At 55.2% G+C, this 19,345-nt stretch overlaps 7 protein-coding genes across 7 annotated transcripts; 4 read left to right on the plus strand and 3 right to left on the minus strand.

Annotated features, from left to right (window-relative positions):
* BDW70DRAFT_143690 (dienelactone hydrolase family protein) lies at window positions 1-1,739 on the minus strand. The gene is made up of 6 exons (XM_073738134.1): window positions 1,716-1,739; window positions 1,461-1,658; window positions 1,276-1,398; window positions 1,156-1,226; window positions 1,059-1,106; window positions 1-987 (listed from the first exon to the last, which is right to left on the minus strand). The coding sequence occupies exons 3-6, from the start codon at window positions 1,302-1,304 to the stop codon at window positions 377-379; spliced, it is 759 nt and encodes a 252-aa protein (XP_073592050.1). The 5' UTR covers window positions 1,305-1,398; window positions 1,461-1,658; window positions 1,716-1,739; the 3' UTR covers window positions 1-376.
* A 2,348-nt stretch (window positions 1,740-4,087) lies between these two features.
* On the plus strand, window positions 4,088-5,886 carry BDW70DRAFT_114359 (putative C2H2 finger domain protein). The gene is made up of 2 exons (XM_073734610.1): window positions 4,088-5,474; window positions 5,541-5,886. Exons 1-2 carry the CDS (start codon window positions 4,326-4,328, stop codon window positions 5,616-5,618), a joined length of 1,227 nt encoding a protein of 408 aa, XP_073592051.1. The 5' UTR covers window positions 4,088-4,325; the 3' UTR covers window positions 5,619-5,886.
* A 486-nt stretch (window positions 5,887-6,372) lies between these two features.
* Window positions 6,373-7,680, plus strand: BDW70DRAFT_163722 (uncharacterized protein; the record flags this gene model as incomplete). The annotated part of the gene is made up of 3 exons (XM_073741350.1): window positions 6,373-6,948; window positions 7,012-7,182; window positions 7,291-7,680. The coding sequence occupies 3 exons, from the start codon at window positions 6,373-6,375 to the stop codon at window positions 7,678-7,680; spliced, it is 1,137 nt and encodes a 378-aa protein (XP_073592052.1).
* A 1,807-nt stretch (window positions 7,681-9,487) lies between these two features.
* On the minus strand, window positions 9,488-11,137 carry BDW70DRAFT_153509 (uncharacterized protein; the record flags this gene model as incomplete). Its single annotated transcript, XM_073739654.1, has 5 exons — window positions 9,488-10,075; window positions 10,161-10,274; window positions 10,342-10,576; window positions 10,693-10,925; window positions 11,000-11,137. 5 exons carry the CDS (start codon window positions 11,135-11,137, stop codon window positions 9,488-9,490), a joined length of 1,308 nt encoding a protein of 435 aa, XP_073592053.1.
* Window positions 11,138-12,925: 1,788 nt separating this feature from the next.
* On the plus strand, window positions 12,926-15,152 carry BDW70DRAFT_171532 (flavin-binding monooxygenase-like protein; the record flags this gene model as incomplete). Its single annotated transcript, XM_073743241.1, has 2 exons — window positions 12,926-12,959; window positions 13,006-15,152. 2 exons carry the CDS (start codon window positions 12,926-12,928, stop codon window positions 14,907-14,909), a joined length of 1,938 nt encoding a protein of 645 aa, XP_073592054.1. The 3' UTR covers window positions 14,910-15,152.
* A 1,150-nt stretch (window positions 15,153-16,302) lies between these two features.
* Window positions 16,303-16,713, minus strand: BDW70DRAFT_163725 (TIGR04076 family protein; the record flags this gene model as incomplete). The annotated part of the gene is made up of 2 exons (XM_073741351.1): window positions 16,303-16,493; window positions 16,551-16,713. The coding sequence occupies 2 exons, from the start codon at window positions 16,711-16,713 to the stop codon at window positions 16,303-16,305; spliced, it is 354 nt and encodes a 117-aa protein (XP_073592055.1).
* Window positions 16,714-17,127: 414 nt separating this feature from the next.
* BDW70DRAFT_171534 (amino acid permease/ SLC12A domain-containing protein) lies at window positions 17,128-19,158 on the plus strand (the record flags this gene model as incomplete). Its single annotated transcript, XM_073743242.1, has 6 exons — window positions 17,128-17,292; window positions 17,359-17,572; window positions 17,685-18,620; window positions 18,703-18,783; window positions 18,845-18,922; window positions 18,992-19,158. 6 exons carry the CDS (start codon window positions 17,128-17,130, stop codon window positions 19,156-19,158), a joined length of 1,641 nt encoding a protein of 546 aa, XP_073592056.1.
* Between the last annotated feature and the right edge of the window lie 187 nt (window positions 19,159-19,345).

Below are 19,345 nucleotides of genomic sequence, written 5' to 3' on the forward strand. Positions count from 1 at the left end.
GGGAGCTGCTGGAGAAGCATCGTAACGAGGTTCAGATAGGCTTAGGTTTTGGCCCCAGGTAACTTGGAAGTAATCTATAGGGCTGGTAGGTTGAGCCTACCATGTTGTCGACGTGGCATGACGCTCCTTTTGCTTAAGTGGTCTGTCCGATTCCAATCTCTGATGAATGTTTCACACATCACGTCATTGTGAAAGGCTCGATTGGATCCGTACACAGACTCCATACACAGATCTCGATGGAAGAGCGAATGTCCATCATGCATTGCCATTGAACGCATGTCTCTCACCAATGCAGATCGATAGACAGTAGATCAATTACTAGCCTACGTAGACTGCGCACTACACCTATTACCAGGCTGAGTGGAGAACAACCTGTCTAGGCATGCTTTGCCAAAAAGTCCAACGCGGTCTGATATCCCCTCTCATACTCCTTCCGCACCTGCTCATCCTCCAACTGACTTCTAGCGGCCATCCATCCGTGGATCTGTGTCGGGAAAGTCTCGACATAGTGGTCCACCTTCAAGTTCGCGCCGAACTGGCTGACGTCGTCGGGCTTTTCGTCCTTGGACGCCAACAGCGCCATAGGAATGTTCACGCCCTTGGCATCGTTAGGGTCCAGCATGGCAGGGTGGCACTGCACGGCGGCCTTGAACGTCTTGTTTTCGGAACCCGACGAGAGAACGGTAATCTTGCCGCCCCAGCAGTAGCCCAGGATGCTCCATGATTCGAAGGCGCCACCAGAAGGGGCGTAGGAGTTTGCTTCCGACACGACGCCGGGGATCTTGGAGAGGGTCTTGGGAGGCGCCGCCTTTGTCTGGAAGAAGTTGCCGAGCTTGTTCTTCTGGTCTTCGTTGGAGGGCGGGAACCAGGTGATATCTGCGGGCTCGCCCTCAAAGAAGTCGGGCATGAAGATGCGGTATTTCTGCTTCGATGAGGTAGCGAGGATATCGGCGCCCTGGAGGGTTTGAGGGAAGAAGCCGAAGATGTCTAGCACCGTTAGCAAGTTGAGAGATCCTGGAGTTTGAAGGATTGGGGTTTGGGGTTGAAGGTTTACGTACCGTAGATGACGAGGATGGCCTTAGTGGCATCTGAGGGGCCGGTCACGTCTGCTTTCGTCAGCTATGCTCGGATTCCATGCTGGATGACTGGACGAACATGTCTTGAGGCCATTGATGGTCTTGTATTCACCTTTCGGCTGGTAGCCTTTGGCAACGATCGGGGGGATGCTGTCGAGACGAGTCAGCGAGCCGACGACGAATCTGGGGGGAGACGGACGAGCAGCAGGCCTTGCTAACACCGGACATGGCGGAAGAGCAGCGAATTGCTTGGAACTGTGTCTGGAACTGGAACGGGAAGCTCGGGAGTGGACGTTGTCTCAGCGAGGCGAGAATGGACCTACTGAGCGGGTAGGTTAGAAGCGGACGGGAGAACATGAGACCAAGACGAATAGTGAGACGTACGAGAACTGTGAGTGTGAGTGAGTGTGAGTCGAGTGAAGTGAAGCTAGAGAAGCTAAAGTGGTAGAAGAAGAAAGAAGAGGAGAGGTCGATCAGAGCCCGTGTTGATGTCATCGGCTTCATCGGCTACGGTTATCGGGAGTCAGTCCATTAGCATGCGACAACTCGCAATGGAGTAGAATTGCCGTCAGTATCTCAGGTCTCAGATCTTAGTATCAATATCGATCATATTTCAGTATTCTAGTAAAAAAAACATACAAAAGCATATAAAAGAAAAAGTGTTCTTCCAAAAGCGACATCCCCAATCGACATGCTGGCTTTGACAGTCTTGTCCGCTGTCAGATATATATATTTTCGATCCGACCAGGAAGAACTACTACCGCGATCGTCAGCACCGCGCTCTTCACGTACCAGTACTTTTGAGTACTTCTTAGTACTTACCTTGGTACTCATCCTCGTACTTATCCTGGTACTTTTCTACGTACTACTGCGTTCTTCTGCGTACTACGCACTGCGTACTTATACGCCTCCCACTCTGAACGTCGAACGTGCAGTCCCAGCCCATAGCCAATGTCAAATAAACTACCGCCACGCCGTCCCAGAAGTCCATGAGACAGCCACCCAGCGCAGCCACTCAGTGCACCCAGTGCAGCCACCGCCATGGCCTTGTTTAATCTTATTTCCCTGCGTCGGTCCCGTGGTCGAGGTCCAGGCTCGCCGCGCCTCAGTAAGGGGAGATCGGCAGGTCTAGACCGACGTGCAGGAATGCTCAACTTTGGGGGTCTCAGAATGCCTGCTCAGCTCCGGACAAAGCAACCAACCAGCAACCGGCCAGCAGCCAGCCAGCGACTGGCCATCGACGGCCGTCGACCAGCCAGCGCTGCGTTGCTGCCGGGCACGACCAGTATCCCCAGCAAAGGTTCAGACAACGACCGACAGAGTTTGACCGATCAGGGTCGCGCAGTCAGGCGCCTTCTACAAGACGACCCAAGACGACCACCGACTGGAGTGACGGGCCCGACCATGGGATGAGACTGAAACCTGAAAGAAAGGAGCTGTCATGGCCGCCATGACCCACCGGCACCGACAGAATGGTCCGGAGCGAGCCTTGCCGTTAACTGGTCTAGACTCTCGAGTTGGTCGTGAGAATTGGCTGAAGACTGAACCGGCTGGGAGTCTGGCGGGCTAGGATCATGGCCGGCCTTCGAAGGACGGGCGAGACCCGACAGGCCCGCATTTCTCCGATTAAACCAACCATGCACTCCGCCCAGAAGAGCAAGGCCAAGCGGGCTAAGCCGGAACCGGCTTAGCCCGCCATTGGCTCATTCGCGGATCACGGGATGGTCCCCCCACAGGCAGGCACCTGACCGGCCAGTCACCACTCGCTTTGTTTCTCTCGCTGTGCGGGAATGCCATTCTTTTGGGCCTGCCTGGTTCGCGCTGAGTCTGACCGTGGATACGAGCGTTGGCTGATCGATCGAGACTGGCCCTGCGTTCGGTCAGCTGTCGGGTCTCATTGCGAGCATGCCAGGAATGCGGTGCGGTCACTGTAGTCACGTAGTCAGGGTATTCTCGTCGTTCGAGTTTTCGCAGTCATTGCAGTCATTGCGGCCATTGCGGCCATTGCGCGGTCGCAGCGTCGCGCGGTCGCTGTTATCACTGGTATCACTGGTATCACAACCGTCGAGGTCTATCGATTCTTCCGTAGGCCCGTGAACGGTGGGACTACCCTGTCAACCACGTTGCCGAGTGATCATCAGGGAAAAATCCAGAGAGAGAGACGGCGGCGGAGGATCTCAAGATCATGGACAGTCCGCTGTCCTGCAGTAAGATAGACTATCTACTCAGCGTCGATGGATTAATGTCCGTAATAATGGGGGTCTATTCTTGTCTCTTCTGGTACCTACTATCACTCTCTAGCGAACCCCGTCCGTCGCCCTGCTCCTCTCGTTTCTTTTTCCTTCTTTTGCGACTCCTTTTTCGCTTTTTCGCCCATTGCCCATTTCGCGTTGCTCGTTTCTCGTTTCTCGTTTCTCATTTTTTCACCCCCGCGTTGGCCAGACCCAGACCGCACCAGACTCAAACCTCACACTCAGACGCCGGTCTCCTCTCGTATCTGACCGCTCGCTGGTCTGCTGCTTTTGCCTTTCGCCTTTTGCTTTCTGCTTTCTGCTTTCTGCTTGTCTCTCTGCTTTGCTCTCTTTGCTCTCTTGCTCTTGCTCGTGCCTTGCTCGTGCCTTGCTCGTGCTTTGCTCTTGCTCTGCTCTTGCTCTGCTCTTGCTTGCTGCTCTTTGCTCCCTGGTCTTCTGCTCCCCTACTCCGCTGCCCCTCTGCTTCGCTGCTCTGCTCTTTGGCTTCTGCTCTTGTCTGCTGTCGTCCATGGGCGATCTGACTCTCTGACCGACCGATCTCGCCATGCCTTTGTCCTGATCGCGCTCCTGTCATCACTGGGTATGCTCTGTGTGTGTTAATCCACGTCCACTCCCCCACCCCAGCAGCCTAGCAGCCTAGCCGGCCCAGCAGCCCAGCAGCCGAGCAGCCCAGCTCCAGCGCCAGCTCCAGCTGCCACTCGTCTTCTCCATTCTCCCGCCCCTCTGGCCGATCCTTTACTCTTTCAGAGATCTACCCTGAGATCGTCTCCTGGTTTGAGATCGCTCCTCGCCCGCCTGCCCTCAAGATCGCGCTCGCGATCTCCTCGCCCTGGATCCTCCTGACCTCTCTGGCGCCCTCTCTGGGAACCGACTCTGGCTGGGCGACCTTGCCTTTCCTCCCACTACGCTCACCGGCGTCCCCGTCTCGGTCTTGCCCGTCGCGGCCACTCGAGACGCGGCCGCTGCAAACCTGGCGACCCTTGCGATCCCCCCGGGCATGGGGACGGGCCTCGAGGTCCAGCAACCGTTGAGCGCGCGACGGCCCGGCGCTCCTCCACTGCCGACCTTTGAGCTGCCTGCGCCGACGTTCACTGCGGCCCCGGGCAAGAACCCGGCGCAGGCGCATCCGCTGCCGTATTCGCTGCACCATCCGCATCTCCCTCCTCCCAATCCGACGGTCATTGCATCCCAGCCGGAGCCCCCAACAACATCTACAGCGGCAGCGGCCACAGCGCCGACTACGACCGCCGCGACCGCTGTCACCTCGTCGCCGGAATCCACCTCGTACTGGGCCACCGGCTCATATAGTGGGAGCGCTGGGACCGGCCGGCAATCCTGGACGCCCAACCTGGGCTCGTCATATTCAAATCGAGATCCCTTCTCGCCTTCTTTCAATCCGTCTCTCCATCGTAACCCGGCGACCTCGACCCCCGGCGCCGACCCGATCCCGTCAGCATACGATATGAACCAGCTCCCTCCGTTTCAGCAGCAGCTGGGAGGAGCAGCAACAGCACCGGGGCCAGCTGCGCATCTTGCCCACAGCCATCCAGTGATAAATCCGCACCCGTCCGTCCCGTCGAACGATCCATATATGGCCAAGTCCAGCTCAGCACCGGCCTATGGAGCCATCCTCTCCAGCCCGCCGGGCTACCAATACCCGCCGGCTGCGCCATCAGGACCACCGCCACCGCTTGCCATGCACCATCCGCCCCGAGTCGCGTCGAATCCTCCGCCTCCACCGCCGCCGCCAACGCACCTTTCCTATCCCCATCAGCGCCAGCCCTGGCCGTCATATAGCCTTCCGGCGATGACCGGCCCTGTCATGTCCAATGTCCACAGCCCCGGCGGACAGATGTCGCTGATGGGCCCGCCGCAGTCTGGGCTCCTGCCAGGCTTCAATAGCGGGTTGGTGGCTAGCATGCAGCAGATGTACGGCGGGCATCCGCCGCACGCGATGCACGGAATGGGCGTGGGTGTAGGCGTCGGCGTGGGCCCAACCAACGACCGCCCGTTTAAGTGCGACAAATGCGGGCAAAGTTTCAACCGGAATCACGACCTGAAGCGACACAGCCGGATCCATCTTGCCGTCAAGCCGTATCCCTGTCATAGCTGCGACAAGCAGTTTTCGCGAAAGGATGCGTTGAAGGTACCTTTATTTTTCCCTTTTCATTGTATTGGTTTTGAGAGCGTTGCCTGAACTAACGCGCTTTAGCGCCATCAACTGGTTAAGGGTTGTAAGGACGCGAACGAGCCAGAGAAATCGGTCAAGATCGAGAGCGGCGAGCATTAATCTTCTCTCCTCACTTGTACGCAACGAGATTCGGAACTCGACTCCGTGCCCGCTCGGAACACGACGCGGCTATCCCCACGTTCAAAGTGAAACTGCACCATGCCTACAACGGAGGGGAAACGACAGGACAGAGAACAGAGGACAGAAGCAGGTCGCAGGCCGCAGGAGATGAAGCCGCAACCCGTCGATGGAAACAATGACAGGGGTCGGTGGGCACGGCGGTTAAAGACAGGCAAAAGGCACAGACACAAGCACACGGAGTTGTCGATATGCCGAGTCGATGGCATGTTTGTTCGATTGGCGTTTATTCCAAAGACGAATTGCTTGATTCCACACGTGGAACGGCGGGGATTACTATAACTTGAGATTCGGATTCGATTTGTTAGTTTGCGATGGGCTGGGTTGGTGTTTGGTGTCGTCTTTTCTATCTATGTTTGTTGTACGCATGTATGTACCTGTAGCACTGCAACTGCAGTAATACTGCATTGCACTGGCATTGGGATTGGAATTGGGATTTGTTTGCCTTGACTCTACCTATGTTGTGTTTCAGTCTCTGTGTCTGTATGACCTCGGACAAAGTCTCCTGCACTACACTGTTATATTACTTTTTCTTTCCAATCTATACTACATACACTTCTCTACGATACTATCAACATAGAGACATATATACCTCCCACCACCCTTTCCTCTCCACTCACCAACCGCTCACCAACCGCTCGCTCAGCAACTGGAGTATCTTTCAACTCGACCCAAAATGCTTCCCCTTCTGGCCGCCGCTCTCCTTACAATAGGAGAAGCGTCTGCACGCTACACAGCCAATCTCCCCGCAAAGCTTACTCCAGGTCCCGTAACGGCCGACTACATCACCCCTAGCCTCGACCAATCCGACCTGGACAGCCCCAAACTCAGTCACAGCAACGCCTCCACTTTCGACTGGTGGCACTTCGATGCCATCGCCCTCGAGAACACCAACGCCTCGGTGGCCATTACCTTCTCGAACGGCGGGCCGGCCGGGTTTCCACTCTCTTACCCTCCGACCAACAACTCTCTCCCCGGTAATGGTACCGGTGCGGCAGAGGCGCACCTGCAGGAAGAGCAGGAGGACCACGCCCTTTGGGCCCATCTTTGGATCACCTTTCCTGATGGAAGGCAGTTTCACCACTCGCAGCGTGCCGACTCTGCACGTCTCCACGGGTCTGGTGACTCGTCTGTTGCTATTTGGCATGGCGTTGGCGGATGGATGGGGAGCGAGGAGGGGTACGAAGTTGAGATTGGGATGCAGCAGCCTGAGAAGAAGGTGAATGTTACGGGGCGGATCAGTATGGAGCGGGTATATTCTCCCCTTCCTGCACGTGAACCCTGATGGGTGGCTAATGTTGATATGGCCATAAAGATCACGCCGCCACACTCGCTCTGCTCCGACGCTGCAAATTTCAGCACGAATCTCGCCCTTGGTAACCAGGGACTCGGATGGGTGGGGATCCTCCCCGATGCGATTGCGCATGTCGACGTCAGCGTCAACGGTGAGAAATTGATGTTTGAGGGTTATGGGTATCATGATAAAGTATGTTGCCCCTTGCCCCCCCCAACCCCAGCGCATAGGATTTCTCTGGCGGTAGGAAGATAGGTGATAAGGTACAATTCATGCTAACCATGGAAATTCTGGAAAAAGATATGGAGCTCCAAGCCCTTCACCTCATCGACGAAATCGCTGACCCGCGGCCGCGCGCATCTGGGGCTGTACTCGCTGCTTTGGCTCTCCTACACGCCATCCAATTCTAATGCGCAAATTGTCTCTTCATTCCTGAGTCGTGATGGGACGACAGTGAGCGCGGGGTGTGAAGCGGGCTCTGTCCGAATCAACCCTGGCACTGAGCAGACTGAGGGCGGGCCGGTCAGTGGGTTCCAGATTGCGTTCCCGGGGGCGCAAGTTAGCGTTGCGACGGATATGGAGGAAAGTGAGAGCAATGGAGGCCATGTACGATGGGTCGGGCGGGCGAGGGGGATGCTGGAGGGGAATGAAGAGGAGGGTGGTGCGATCTTCGAGAGGTTTGAGTACTAGGTGCAATGACTGAGGTCACATCGCTTTGAAAGGAGGGAAGGGAGAGGAGAGACTGCATCGTACTTTGGTATGTCTGCGAGTAGAAGCTAGGATGGAAGACGGACTATAAGAAGGAGAAAAGAAACCAGAGGAGGGGAGTAGATAGGATAGAATACGTGAACTTGACCGGGCAAACCTAGGTAGTTGTACTTGTAGGTGCTCTATCTCACTATCCATCTACCTATCCACCTACTCACCTGCCTATATGTACAAGTACGGACATACCCAATATTCGAAGTACTTTGCGCTTCCTGGGCCGGGTGTCTGGGGGGGCTTTCCGTAGTGTATCTAGACCTGGACCTATACTTATTCTCTGCATACAATGGGAACAATCTGCTAAACAAACTCTATAGCTCGTGCTGTTCTAGCCTATGAGTGGACATATACGTGCCTTGAGACCTATTTGCCTGAAGACTATAATACCTTTATATCTACCTGACCCGCAGCGACCTCCTCCTAGGGCCCTAATCAAGATCAAAATAAGAGTATTTGCTCATATTTGCGCCGAGGACAACATTGTTATGACGCTGTCGTAGTGCCTACGGAATTGGAGATCTCAACTAGAGTTGTTCTTCCGTGAATGACTATGTGCGTACTACATGCACTCTTGGTCTGCTCTAGTCTGATACAGACCGCTGCCTAGCCCTTGGCTTCATATGTATGGTTCTGCCTCTTGGGCTGGACCATCTAGTCCAAAAGTATTTGAGCGAGTACGGTAACTAGATGCTTAATGGCCGGGGCAGGAGACCTAGGTATGTCATGTCCGGCCCCTATCCTGACGACGGCGATTTACTCACGCATCCATACCAGCTGAAGAGATCAGGAATCAGGACAAGCACAAATGTTACGCAGAAAGCGTAATTGCGGGGGCGACCACTAGATGAGCTGTGGCTCCGCACAGATATCCAGGGCTGGGGATACTTAGAGACAAGGTACAATCCGGACCTTCGGGCCAGACACCGGGTGATGTGGGGTAAATCTCCTGTTTGAACTCCTAACCACCGTCATATCTTTCAAGAATCAAGGATGGGTAATGTAGGGAGTTAGGTAGCTATTGTTCAGGCGGGAAGGAGCCCTAAGCTTCCGGCTCGATGGACAATTGGACTGTGGCAGTCTATACAAAAGGAAGCAGGACTCAGTGTGGCTACGAGCAGACGAGCGAGCCGAGTCACCTAAGATGCACTTGTAGAGTGAATGCGTGGTTACTAGCAAGGAAAATGGATGGGGGAGGTTTGTGGGTAGGTAAACATTCTATCGGTCCACCCTTATCTAAAAGGAATGTTTACGGAAAGCTCTGCCTGAACTTGAGCCTGCTCACCACGTGGCACTGGAAAGTGCATGGAAGGCTTTTCATCGCAAGGCAGATGGGCTTCTCATGGGTGAACAGGAAGGCCCTGTTATGAGATGGTTGAATGGATTCCGGAGCGCTCGTGCAGCCAGGATTCGATGAATCTGTAGGTTAGGACTCAAGGGACTGGACGGAGCAATTTCAGCGGACAATAGCGCTTTTTTGATTGATAGACTGTAAAAAACGTGCATAGCAACCATAAATGTTCCGAAATATCCATCCATATCCTACCGTAATGCACGCCTACCCACCCTACAGGCCCTAGCCATAGATATAGACATAGAGAAGATATCGACATCAAGAAAGAGAAAGAGGAAAGGATGTGAAGAAAATGAGAAAAAGCAAAGAGAGTTATGCTCACCAGAAGCACCAAAAGACGGCCCCGAAAAAATGAATAAATGGGTAAGGAACGGAGATGCGTCAAACATTCCTCCTCTCAACAATCGTCTCCCGCACCACCTTGATCCCACTCAACTCCCCATGATCCGACTCCAGACTACTCCCCAGACTTCCAAGTCCATTCCCCTTCGTCCCCGAACCGGGACTTCCGTTCCCACTCGTGACCACTGCCTCTGCAGCACCGGCATCCCGTCGAAAAGCCTCAAGGCTCATCTGCTTATGTACTCCATACCGACCCTGCGTCTGATTAAATTTCTTGCTCAACATCGCCATCTCATCGCCGTCCTCATCCCCCAAAGCAGTCTCGCCGTCGTCGCGCCACTGCGTATCCGGGATACTGAGGGGGTGTCTGAACCGCCGTTTCTTGGACGTCTGCGACATCCCAATGCTGCGCCCGTTTCCGGCGCTCCGCATCTTGTCGTCGGCCGATCCCAGCGGGTACGACTGCGATTGGCCCGTGCGATGGGTGTATGTGGTTATGTAAATGCCCGCGCGCTTTGCGATGCGTCGCAGGAACGGGTATATCATGGGTGCATTGCCAATTATCACGGCGACGAAGGTCTCGCGGCAGGCCCAGGAGCCTGCCTGCTGGGCGCCGTTCGCGCCGGCCTACATATTCCACCGTCAGTGTTGCCTATGACAGGAGACGGGAGGAGGGGGGATAGAAAAGGCAGGGCTAGAAGACCAGACGTACCGTGACGATCAGCACGCAGCGCAGAATGCCAGCGGCCATGACAAAGATTCCGCCGGAGAAGAGGACCAGCAGCTCGAGTTTCTCGCGAAGGGGGAGGCGCGCTTTGAATAGAATCTACAGTACCAAGCCAGCATTAGCCATCATCACTTGTCTCCTTCTTTTGAGGGCTCGCCAAACGCACCGGCATCGGAATGGTCAACAGATACATATCCGTCGCAACGTTCAGCGTCACCGTCACGTAGACGTCAATCTTCGATACCGCAGGCTGGCAGAAATTGCCCGGATTCGGGTAGATTTGCCAGTTCTTGTGCATGGGATGGCACCCAAACAGAATCGAGCAGATGACGGCGATATACGTGGCGCCGATGATGGCATAAGCGATCTGTACACGGATCCGCATGTTGATGAGTCCAGCTCTGCACCCAGCCTCGTTAGCACACTAAAGTCTCATATTTGGTTCTCCGCCTTAGCGCCCCCGGCCGTAGGACCGGGGGCTGGGGGGTTTAGTCTTTGGAGGGGAGAGTAGACGCACGTCAACCGCGAATAAAACACCGCCATACAAGCCTTGAGCAGCCACAACAGTGTCGTATACAGCGACCACCCCAGCACCTGCGTCTTGGAACCCCCGACGCGCAGTCGGTATTCCTCGCTATCGGGGCGCTGCGAGAGCTCGAGGCGCTGCGCGTCCGTCATGGCATTGTTGGCTAGACCCATCCACCATGCGCCGACGCAGTATGCGGCGCCGGTTTCGAGCCCATAAACCACCTGAGACGTAGCCGGTTAGCATCGAAGCTCCTAGACAAGGAGAACCCAAAAAACGAGCTCATGAGGGAACGCACCCCCGCCAGCGGCATCAAATAGTCGTCCAGCTGGAAGTTCTTGGGCCCGGCAATGACACACCGAGCGACGACGCGGAGGGTGATGGCGACAATTGCAAGGGCCAGAAGCGTGAACGCTTCGACCTCGAACTGGGCCATGCCTGCTGGCAGCCTTCCTTCTTCCTGCCTGTCTGCCTGTCTGCCTGCTTGCTTGCCCTCCGGCTTGCCAGACTGGCTGAAGACTAGTCGCAATCGCGAAGGGTTCGCCTCAGATCGGCTTGAACTCAAGCGACTTAACTTGAGACTGAAAAGACAATGTAGATGAGACAGAAGAGAACTACTGGGGATGCCAGGAACCATCCAGCACCAGCAACTCGGAACTCGGAACTAGCCACGGGAACGGCGTCGAAAATAAACCACCTAGTCGGAGGGCAGTCCAAGGGGTTTGACCGGTTCATATCATATCCTGTATCTCTCTCGTTCCTTGAGTACAAGCTCCACCATACCCCGAGGCCAGTCCGGCAGCAGTGTCCGGCCATCCGGAATGGCGGATCTTCTGGGTACCGTTGTGGTGCTAAGTAGATTGCAGTGGTAGCCACTGGCGATCAAATTACAGGTCGTATCAGTTATCTGCCTTTTCGAGGAGTCAATGCCGACCACGACGACCCATCGTCAAGAGTCCGTCACAGAGGCCTGGAACAGTCAACGGGGCCTTCGAACGGAGTGGATGAGTCGATGTTCATTACAGCCCCGGGCCGGGCTGTCATAAATCGTGGACCATGGTTACTGGGAACGGGATGCAGGATACTGGCGACTAGACACCAAGACTGGAGACTCGAAATTGGACCAGTATTGGATTGGCGGTGGGGGCCATCTGGCCCGATGGCCACTGGGAGCGAGCGGTGGCAGCTTTGACACTGACAGTTGGGCTATTTTGGGTGGAAGTTTCTGCATCTCCACCTGGCTGCTGGAGTCTGCTGGAGTCTGGCTGTGTTAGCTCAAGCCATAGCTTCAACCATTCTGCACGGAGTTTGCATGGATTACTGTAATCTTGATGGATGCATCATCGCGGTGGTTGAGGAGGGGAAGAGAGGAGAGTTTACGTACCGCCCGATCTGTCTCTCATCTTCTAGCCAGGTCACAGATGACTCATCAAGCACAAAACACAAGCACACAAGCTCACAAGGCAGTCGAGGCAGCCAGCCAACCCCTAACGCTGCAGGAGAAGAGTCGACAAGACAAGTGCTATAGAGGGATAGCGAATAGCAGGCGGCTAGCACTAAAACGGTGCCGTTGTGGGGCAGCCGGTGGGGATGCGGGCGCCGTTGTGCCGTGCGGAATGAACCTGCTGCCTACCAGGGAACGGTCTCGCTCGAATCTGACTTCGTCGTCTCTGCGGAGGGTCCGAGTATGGCTGCAGGTATGGGAGTCTCGACGGACAGTTGGACTGGTGTTGTATCCCGGCAAATGGGGCGGGACTGGTCCCAAGGTCCAGGAGATGAGTGTTGGTGTTAGTGCGTCTGCGAGCCTTCTCCTTGCGCGGGATGGGGAACGCGGTGCGAGACTAGCAGGACTTAGCAACACAACAGACTGGCAGATTGGCTGTCCGTCTGCGACCTGCATCCTGCTGTGCATTCGAACTACGCTCTGCAGGAGATAGATCGGGTCTTACAGAGTTTATCTTCGCTTCGTATTTTCTTTTTTTTAAAGTTCTGTTCGTCTCGTCTGGGTTCCCTGCAGCTTCTCTGTCCAGTCCAAGGCCTCTACCCCTCCCAGCCCTCGCCAGCTGTCTCGACCATCACTCTCCTGGTCGTTGTGTCGTTTTCTGCATATTCTGTCCTATTCTCGTGTCGTTGGTTGTCTCGCTGTCTGTTGTTGGCCTTGGTGTCGTCGTTGTTTCGTTGTCGCCTCGCACTCACGCAACGCATTACAGCGCATAGCAACACAATGGAGACCTTCGATCTCCTCATTATCGGCGCCGGTAACGCTCCCTTCCAGTGGTTGCACTTGGTTTCTAACAGTGACAGGCTGGAGCGGCCTTGCGGCGCTCAAGACCTATCGCCAGATCCACCCCTCCGCGTCGGTATGTCTCCTCGAGTCCGCGTCCTCGGTCGGCGGCGTCTGGGCCAAGCACCGGCTCTGGGACGGCCTGAAGAGCAACAATATGCGCGGGACTTACGAGTACTCTGATTTCCCGATGGACGATTCGTACGGTGTCAAGGACGGAGAGCATATCCCGGGCCATGTGCTGCAGCGATATCTGCAGAACTACGCCGAACATTTCGGCGTCATGGACAGTGTGCGGTTAAACTGTCGGGTCAGCGTTGTCGAGCACAACGAGGGGCCCGCGGGCGCGGGCGAGAGCGAGAGCGACGGCGACGGTGATGTAAAGTGGACGGTCACTTACGTCGATTCGTCAGGCGAGCAGGAAGGACGGCAAGAAACGACTGTGACGGTGCGGGCGCGCAGGCTGATCCTCGCGACCGGCGTCACCTCGCAGCCGTACCTGCCCTCTATCTGCGGACAGGAAGCGTTTGCGCGCCCGCTCTTCCACACGATCGAGATGCCTAAGTACCTCGAGTCCACGCTCCAGAAGCCCGAGAACCGCATCGCCGTGCTCGGCGGCACCAAGTCCGCCTGGGACGCCGTCTACGCGGCCGCTACGGCCGGCGCCCAGGTCGACTGGATCATCCGCGATAACGGACACGGGCCCTGCTGGATGGCGCCGCCGTATGTGACCCCGCTGAAGAAGTGGCTGGAGAAGCTCGTCACCACGCGGCTCCTGACCTTCTTCAGCCCGTGCATCTGGGCCGAAACGGGGGCGGAAGACGCGCTGGGCAACAGAGCCCGCGCGTTCCTTCACGGGACGTGGCTCGGCCGCAAGGTCACCGATTCCTTCTGGAAAGTCCTCGGTGACGATGTGGTTGCGCTGAACAAGTTCAACTCCCACCCGGAACTCAAGAAGCTGCAGCCGTGGATTGCGCCGTTCTGGGTAGCCTCGGGTCTCTCCATCCTTAACTATCCGACCAACTTCTTCGATCTGGTGACCGAGGGCAAAGTGCGCGTCCACGTCGACCACATCACACACCTGTCCGAGGGGACGGTCCATCTGGCCAAGTCGCCCGCCCTGGAGAATGTCGCTGCGCTGGTCGTCGCATCCGGCTGGGCCCCGACCCCAGACATCACCTTTAATCCGCCTACCCTCGCCTCCCGGCTCGGGTTCCCCAATGCCGCCGACTCCCTGCCTTCGTCCCTGGTCGAAGCCGCCGACGCCGAGATCCTGCGCCGGTTCCCCCGGTTGACGGACAGGCCAACCCACAACAGCCCTGAAAAGTACGAGCCCCTCGCTCCAGACGCGCAGACGGAGAGCCAGAGTCTGCACCCCTACCGACTAACGCGTTTCCTCATCCCGGCGTCGGATCTCGCACAGGAGCGCAGCGTGGCATTTATGGGTGTTGCCATGACGATCAACACGCCGCTCCTCGCCCAGACCCAAGCATTGTGGATCAGTAGCTTCTTCTCGGGCAAGATCCAACTCGATCAGATCGCAACAGAGAAGTGTCCTCAGGAACTCGTTGCACTGCTTGAGAAGACGGCCACTACCGAAACCGACAGCAAGACACCCGCTGCAACCACCACTGAACCTTCCGTTGAATCCGAAGGAAAAGACAACGGCTACTACAATACCCTTTACGAGACAGCCCTGCACACGCAGTTCGGGGTCCACCGGTACCCCGGTGGCCTGGGCCGTCGTAACCCAGACTTTGTCTTCGATGCCATTCCGTACGTGGATATGCTGCTAAGAGATCTGGGTCTGAGCGGGCAGCGTAAAGCAGGCGGGTTCTTCAATAGGTGGTTGCAGCCGTATGGGGTGGAAGATTATGTGGGCATCGTGGGGGAGTGGCTTGGCCTGAGTAAGAAGGGCGTATGAAGTGCCTCTAGCAGTGGCTTTTGTTTCTTTTTACCGAGCGTTGGTTGCACGTGGAGCCCAGCGTGGCCCGAGGTTGGAGTGTGTGGAAAACTGAGGGTAATCCATTCCGGTCTGTCTGGTCTGTCTGGTCTGCTGTGTTTTGGTAGGTGGCGTGGGCGTGCTGCAGGTGCTTGGTTACACGTGTATAATTCTCATACCCAATTAGATTTAGGTGAATTTTTAATGCAGCTAGGCTTCTTGAAACCGCGATGGAAATGATATATATGATGATACTAGAAGCCCTGCGGTCTCCGTACCGCTGCAGGTGCTCCCAGAGAGTTGTCGTTTAGTATGTCAACGAGTAGATCGTCAAGTGCATTAATTGTCTAAAGAACTAGGAGTAACTTCGATGAGCATCAACTATAAATACACACCGATCAAACGATCTCAATATTGATCCGATTGCATAGCGGGGTGGTGCAAACGGAGACATCTTGCACCTCTGGGTCTATGAGATATCCGACAAGAGTCTGCCCCGTGTAGGGAGGCGAGCCATGATAGCGGCACAAAGTAAACAACCTCTACGCACCGACAGTCAAGTCCACGGATTTTAGCTGTTCTGTTGATCAAAATCGCCGTGGTGTTATTGTATCGAGGGCTGCTTGGGATAGAGATCTGAGGGATAAATGTATACAAACCCCCACGACACCGTCTCTCGCACTCGATCTAGTGCTCATGCGTGATCGATGCACCGGCAGAGACATCAATCTGCTACGGTGGTGACGCGTATGTCACAGTTCATTGCCCTAATCTTGGGACAACCGACTGAGGGCAACTGGGGATAGTCCCTATCGATGCTCGCCCCCTCCTCTCCATCCGCCACGAGAAAAGCGTGGCCATCACGAACGGCCAGGCGATGCAGTGGCTATACGAAGCACGGTAGCAGGCTCGCTTTACAAGTTTCGGTGAGACTTTTGTGGGCTGTAGGTGGGCTGTAGTTAATCTGATATCGACATCGGTAGGAAACCCTCCCTGGAGTAGAATGCTTCCTGTCGTCTGTTGTCTGTTCACCGCAAAACATAGACTCGTGCTAGATGAAATATGACAACGAAGAGCAAGACTAGATTAAATTCATAGGTGGGTAACCCAGAAAATAACAATCGGCCCTGGTAGCCTAGCTCTTACTGGGTGGAATCCATGCCATGATTGGGACAGGGCCACGAGAATCAAATTGCGACTCACCCAAGCCTCGATATCTATACAGGCGCCCAAGCTCCTAATATCTCCTGAGCATTCGTCTTATCCACCTTGAGTGTTATCCGTCTCCTCCATCTAGTCAAGTCGAGCCAGCCAGCCAGCGCAGCCAGCCCGACCCAGTCCCGTTGCATTTAACAGCCTGCAGTCTTGACGCCTCTCATGTCAACGGCACAGCCGTAGTATCTGAATGCCTGAACACCGTGATCCCCGTCCGCACAATCTTCAACTGGCTCGGACACTGCGGATCCGGACACGCGATAATCGAGTCCGTCGTCATCCAGTCGTGCTCGTGCGTCACGCGTTGTTTCGCAGCAAGAAGCGGGAGCACAGATGCTAATGTAGTCCCAACTATCATGTTAGTTGCGCCCATGGACACCAGGACAGGCGGGGAGCTCAGATGAGTACCTAGACTGTATATACTGATCCCCTGCCCATCAGGCAGGAACATCATCTCCCCCTTGAGCGTAAAGTAGTCGCCCTTTTTGGCGCCGCAGAGGATATGTTTCGCCTCTGGGACAATCACTTCAACGCGAAGGTCGTAGAGGGGAAATGTGTCGTCGGTTGGCATTGCCGTCGTTTTGTTATTCTGGGTAATGAATCTGCTGGACAGCACTTTTCTTTCCTTTCTTTTATGCAGTTAAAAAGGAAGCTTGTTAGTTGTTAGGTTACCGATGGAATGAACAGAGAGATTGAAGAAAGACCGGTCTATAAGTTCCAGTCTTTAGCCCAGTCTTATCTACGCACTCAAGACACCGGCGCCACTAGCCACTCCTTCGTGCATATGGTGTATGCAAGGAATTGGGGTAATGTGCGTGTGTTGGAGACGATTGAACGCGCTATCAACCTGACTCACCCTTTACTAAGGAAGGGAAGCTCCTGCTTGTGTCTGGCATATTGTAACCATTTTGGAGTGTTCCTGAATAATTGCGCGCGTACATTCGCATTCTCTGAGCACAACTGAAAAACCCTAACACCTTCCACCATGGCGACCTCGGGCTCCCATGCTGGCGAGAAGACCCTGACAGACACGAAAGCAGAGGCAGATGTCGAGATGTACGCAGCCCCAGTCCAACATGGACAAGTCGAGCATATTAAACGCAACCTCCAATCCCGCCACATCAACATGATCGCCATTGCCGGGATGATCGTAGGCAACCCCTGGATACCATGCCACCCTTTCACTCTGAGTGCATCTCTAACAGTGTCCTTCCAGGGAACAGGCCTCTTCCTCAGCTCAGGACAAGTCATCTCCGTCGCCGGCCCCGCCGGCGCTTTCCTCGCGTACCTAGTCATGGGCCTCGTCACAGCGGGCGTCGCATACACAACGTGCGAAATCACGGCTTTCATGCCCAGCACAGGCGGGTTTGTCCGGCACGCGACGAAGTTCGTTGAGCCTGCGCTTGGGGCTGCGACGGGGTGGAATTTCTGTACGCACTACCTCACTTGACTCGCACTCCTACTCTCACTTCTACTCTTGTTTCTCTCTCCTTCTTCCCCGCAGCAGTTTAGAGAGCTATATGTTGACATGAAAGCCTACAGGGTATACAATGTCCATCACGGCGCCGGCGGAGGTGACCGCAGCCGCTACACTGGTTCAATATTGGCACGTCGACGTGAGCATCGCAGTCTGGATCACCGTGTTTGCGCTGTTCATCCTGGTGATCAATTTCTGCGGCGTCAGGCTGTACGGTGAGTCTGAAGTGATCTTCTCCAGTCTGAAGATCATGCTCATCGTAGGCCTCATTATCGGGGGTATTGTGATCAATGCCGGCGGAGGTCCGGACGGCGAGTATATCGGGTTCCGGTACTGGACGATGCCGGGCGCGTTCAACTCTTACATTGCGAGTGATGATGCAGGCCGGTTCCTCGCCTTCTGGAAGGTCTTGCTCACGGCAGCGTTCAGCTACGGGAACATCCAGGTCGTGGCGATATCGGGCTCTGAGACCAGGAACCCGCGGACGGTCATCCCCCGCGCAACGAGGAAGACGTTCGTCCGGGTGTTTCTGTTCTATGTGCTGAGTGTCTTTATCGTCGGGCTGATCGTGCCCTCGGACGACCCAGGTCTCTCTCTCTCGACGGGCACAGCGTCACAGTCGCCGTTTGTCCTGGCCTTTACACGCGCGGGCGTCGAAGTCCTGCCGCATATTATCAATGCGGTCGTCTGTACGTCTGCGATCAGCAGTGGCTCTGGGTGCATATTCATCGCGTCGCGGACGCTCTACGGTCTCAGTCGCGATGGCCACGCCCCGCGGATCTTCCAGAGGTGCAACCGCTTTGGAACGCCGGTTTATGCCGTAGGGTTATCGGTCATCCTGCTGCCGCTAGGATACTTGACGGTCGGGAGTGAGGCGTCGATGGTGTTCAGCTGGTTTGTGAACATCACCACCGTGGCTGGATTGATTGGATGGGTTGTGGTCGAGGCCACCTATCTGAGGTTCTATCAGGGACTGAAGGTGCAGGGGTTTGATAGAGATGGTATGTCTGAATCACTATCAGTTGTTTCTTAGCGTATTCTATGGAAAAGTAAGGTGTTTCGCTGATACCAGGCTATGGTCAGGGCTTCCATACAGGAACTTCATGCAACCGTATGCGGCGTGGGCGACACTATTCATGGTTGTCATGGTGCTTTTGTTCTCCGGCATGTTCCACCTATCTCGTGTGTATCTCGTACCTCTATATTAACATCTGATCTTGCATAGGCTTCGACGTCTTTACAAAAGGCAACTTCACAGCGTCTGGCTTTCTAACCTCGTACCTCAACATTGGCATATTTGCAAGTATGCCAGGCCCTGCCCTCCCCTAACAGGGATATCAGGCAGATCTCGGCTGACAAAATTTCCCACTAGTACTATATATCTTCTTCAAAGTCACCCTCAAGTCCAAGCTGGTTCCGCTGAGTGATATCGACTTTCAATCTGAATTCGATGCCATCGAGCAGGAGAAGACGAACGGGGAGTATGTGGTCAAGTCTGAGACATGGCCTTGGTGGAAGAGGGTCATCCGTTGGTTCTAGGTTAGGTCTTCGCCAACAGAAAAGGGAAGGATTATGGGTACCATGAATGCTTAAGGACTAGCTGTGAGTTGTCTCTGTGAGAAACGGGGCAGTTGATCTGAGTAATCTGAGATCCTACTTTCTCGATTTATTGTCTCAACTGTACTATCCGGACTGCACAAGTTCGTGGGATTGCCGTGGGATGAGG

Source organism: Aspergillus foveolatus, assembly GCF_047715535.1.
Source record: "Aspergillus foveolatus strain CBS 279.81 unplaced genomic scaffold BDW70scaffold_77, whole genome shotgun sequence".
Taxonomy (NCBI): Eukaryota; Fungi; Ascomycota; class Eurotiomycetes; order Eurotiales; family Aspergillaceae; genus Aspergillus; species Aspergillus foveolatus.

Excerpts from the sequence above, each read along its gene's own strand:
- BDW70DRAFT_143690 (XM_073738134.1), bottom strand. The coding sequence starts at position 1,304 with ATGTCCGGTGTTAGCAAGGCCTGCTGCTC. Across the intron at positions 1,227-1,275 it reads GTTAGCAAGGCCTGCTGCTC|CATCCCCCCGATCGTTGCCA; the intron begins GTCCGTCTCCCC and ends TCGTCTCGACAG. Across the intron at positions 1,107-1,155 it reads CATCAATGGCCTCAAGACAT|ACGTGACCGGCCCCTCAGAT; the intron begins GTTCGTCCAGTC and ends TGACGAAAGCAG.
- BDW70DRAFT_114359 (XM_073734610.1), top strand. The coding sequence starts at position 4,326 with ATGGGGACGGGCCTCGAGGTCCAGCAACCGTTGAGCGCGCGACGGCCC. Across the intron at positions 5,475-5,540 it reads CGCGAAAGGATGCGTTGAAG|CGCCATCAACTGGTTAAGGG; the intron begins GTACCTTTATTT and ends AACGCGCTTTAG.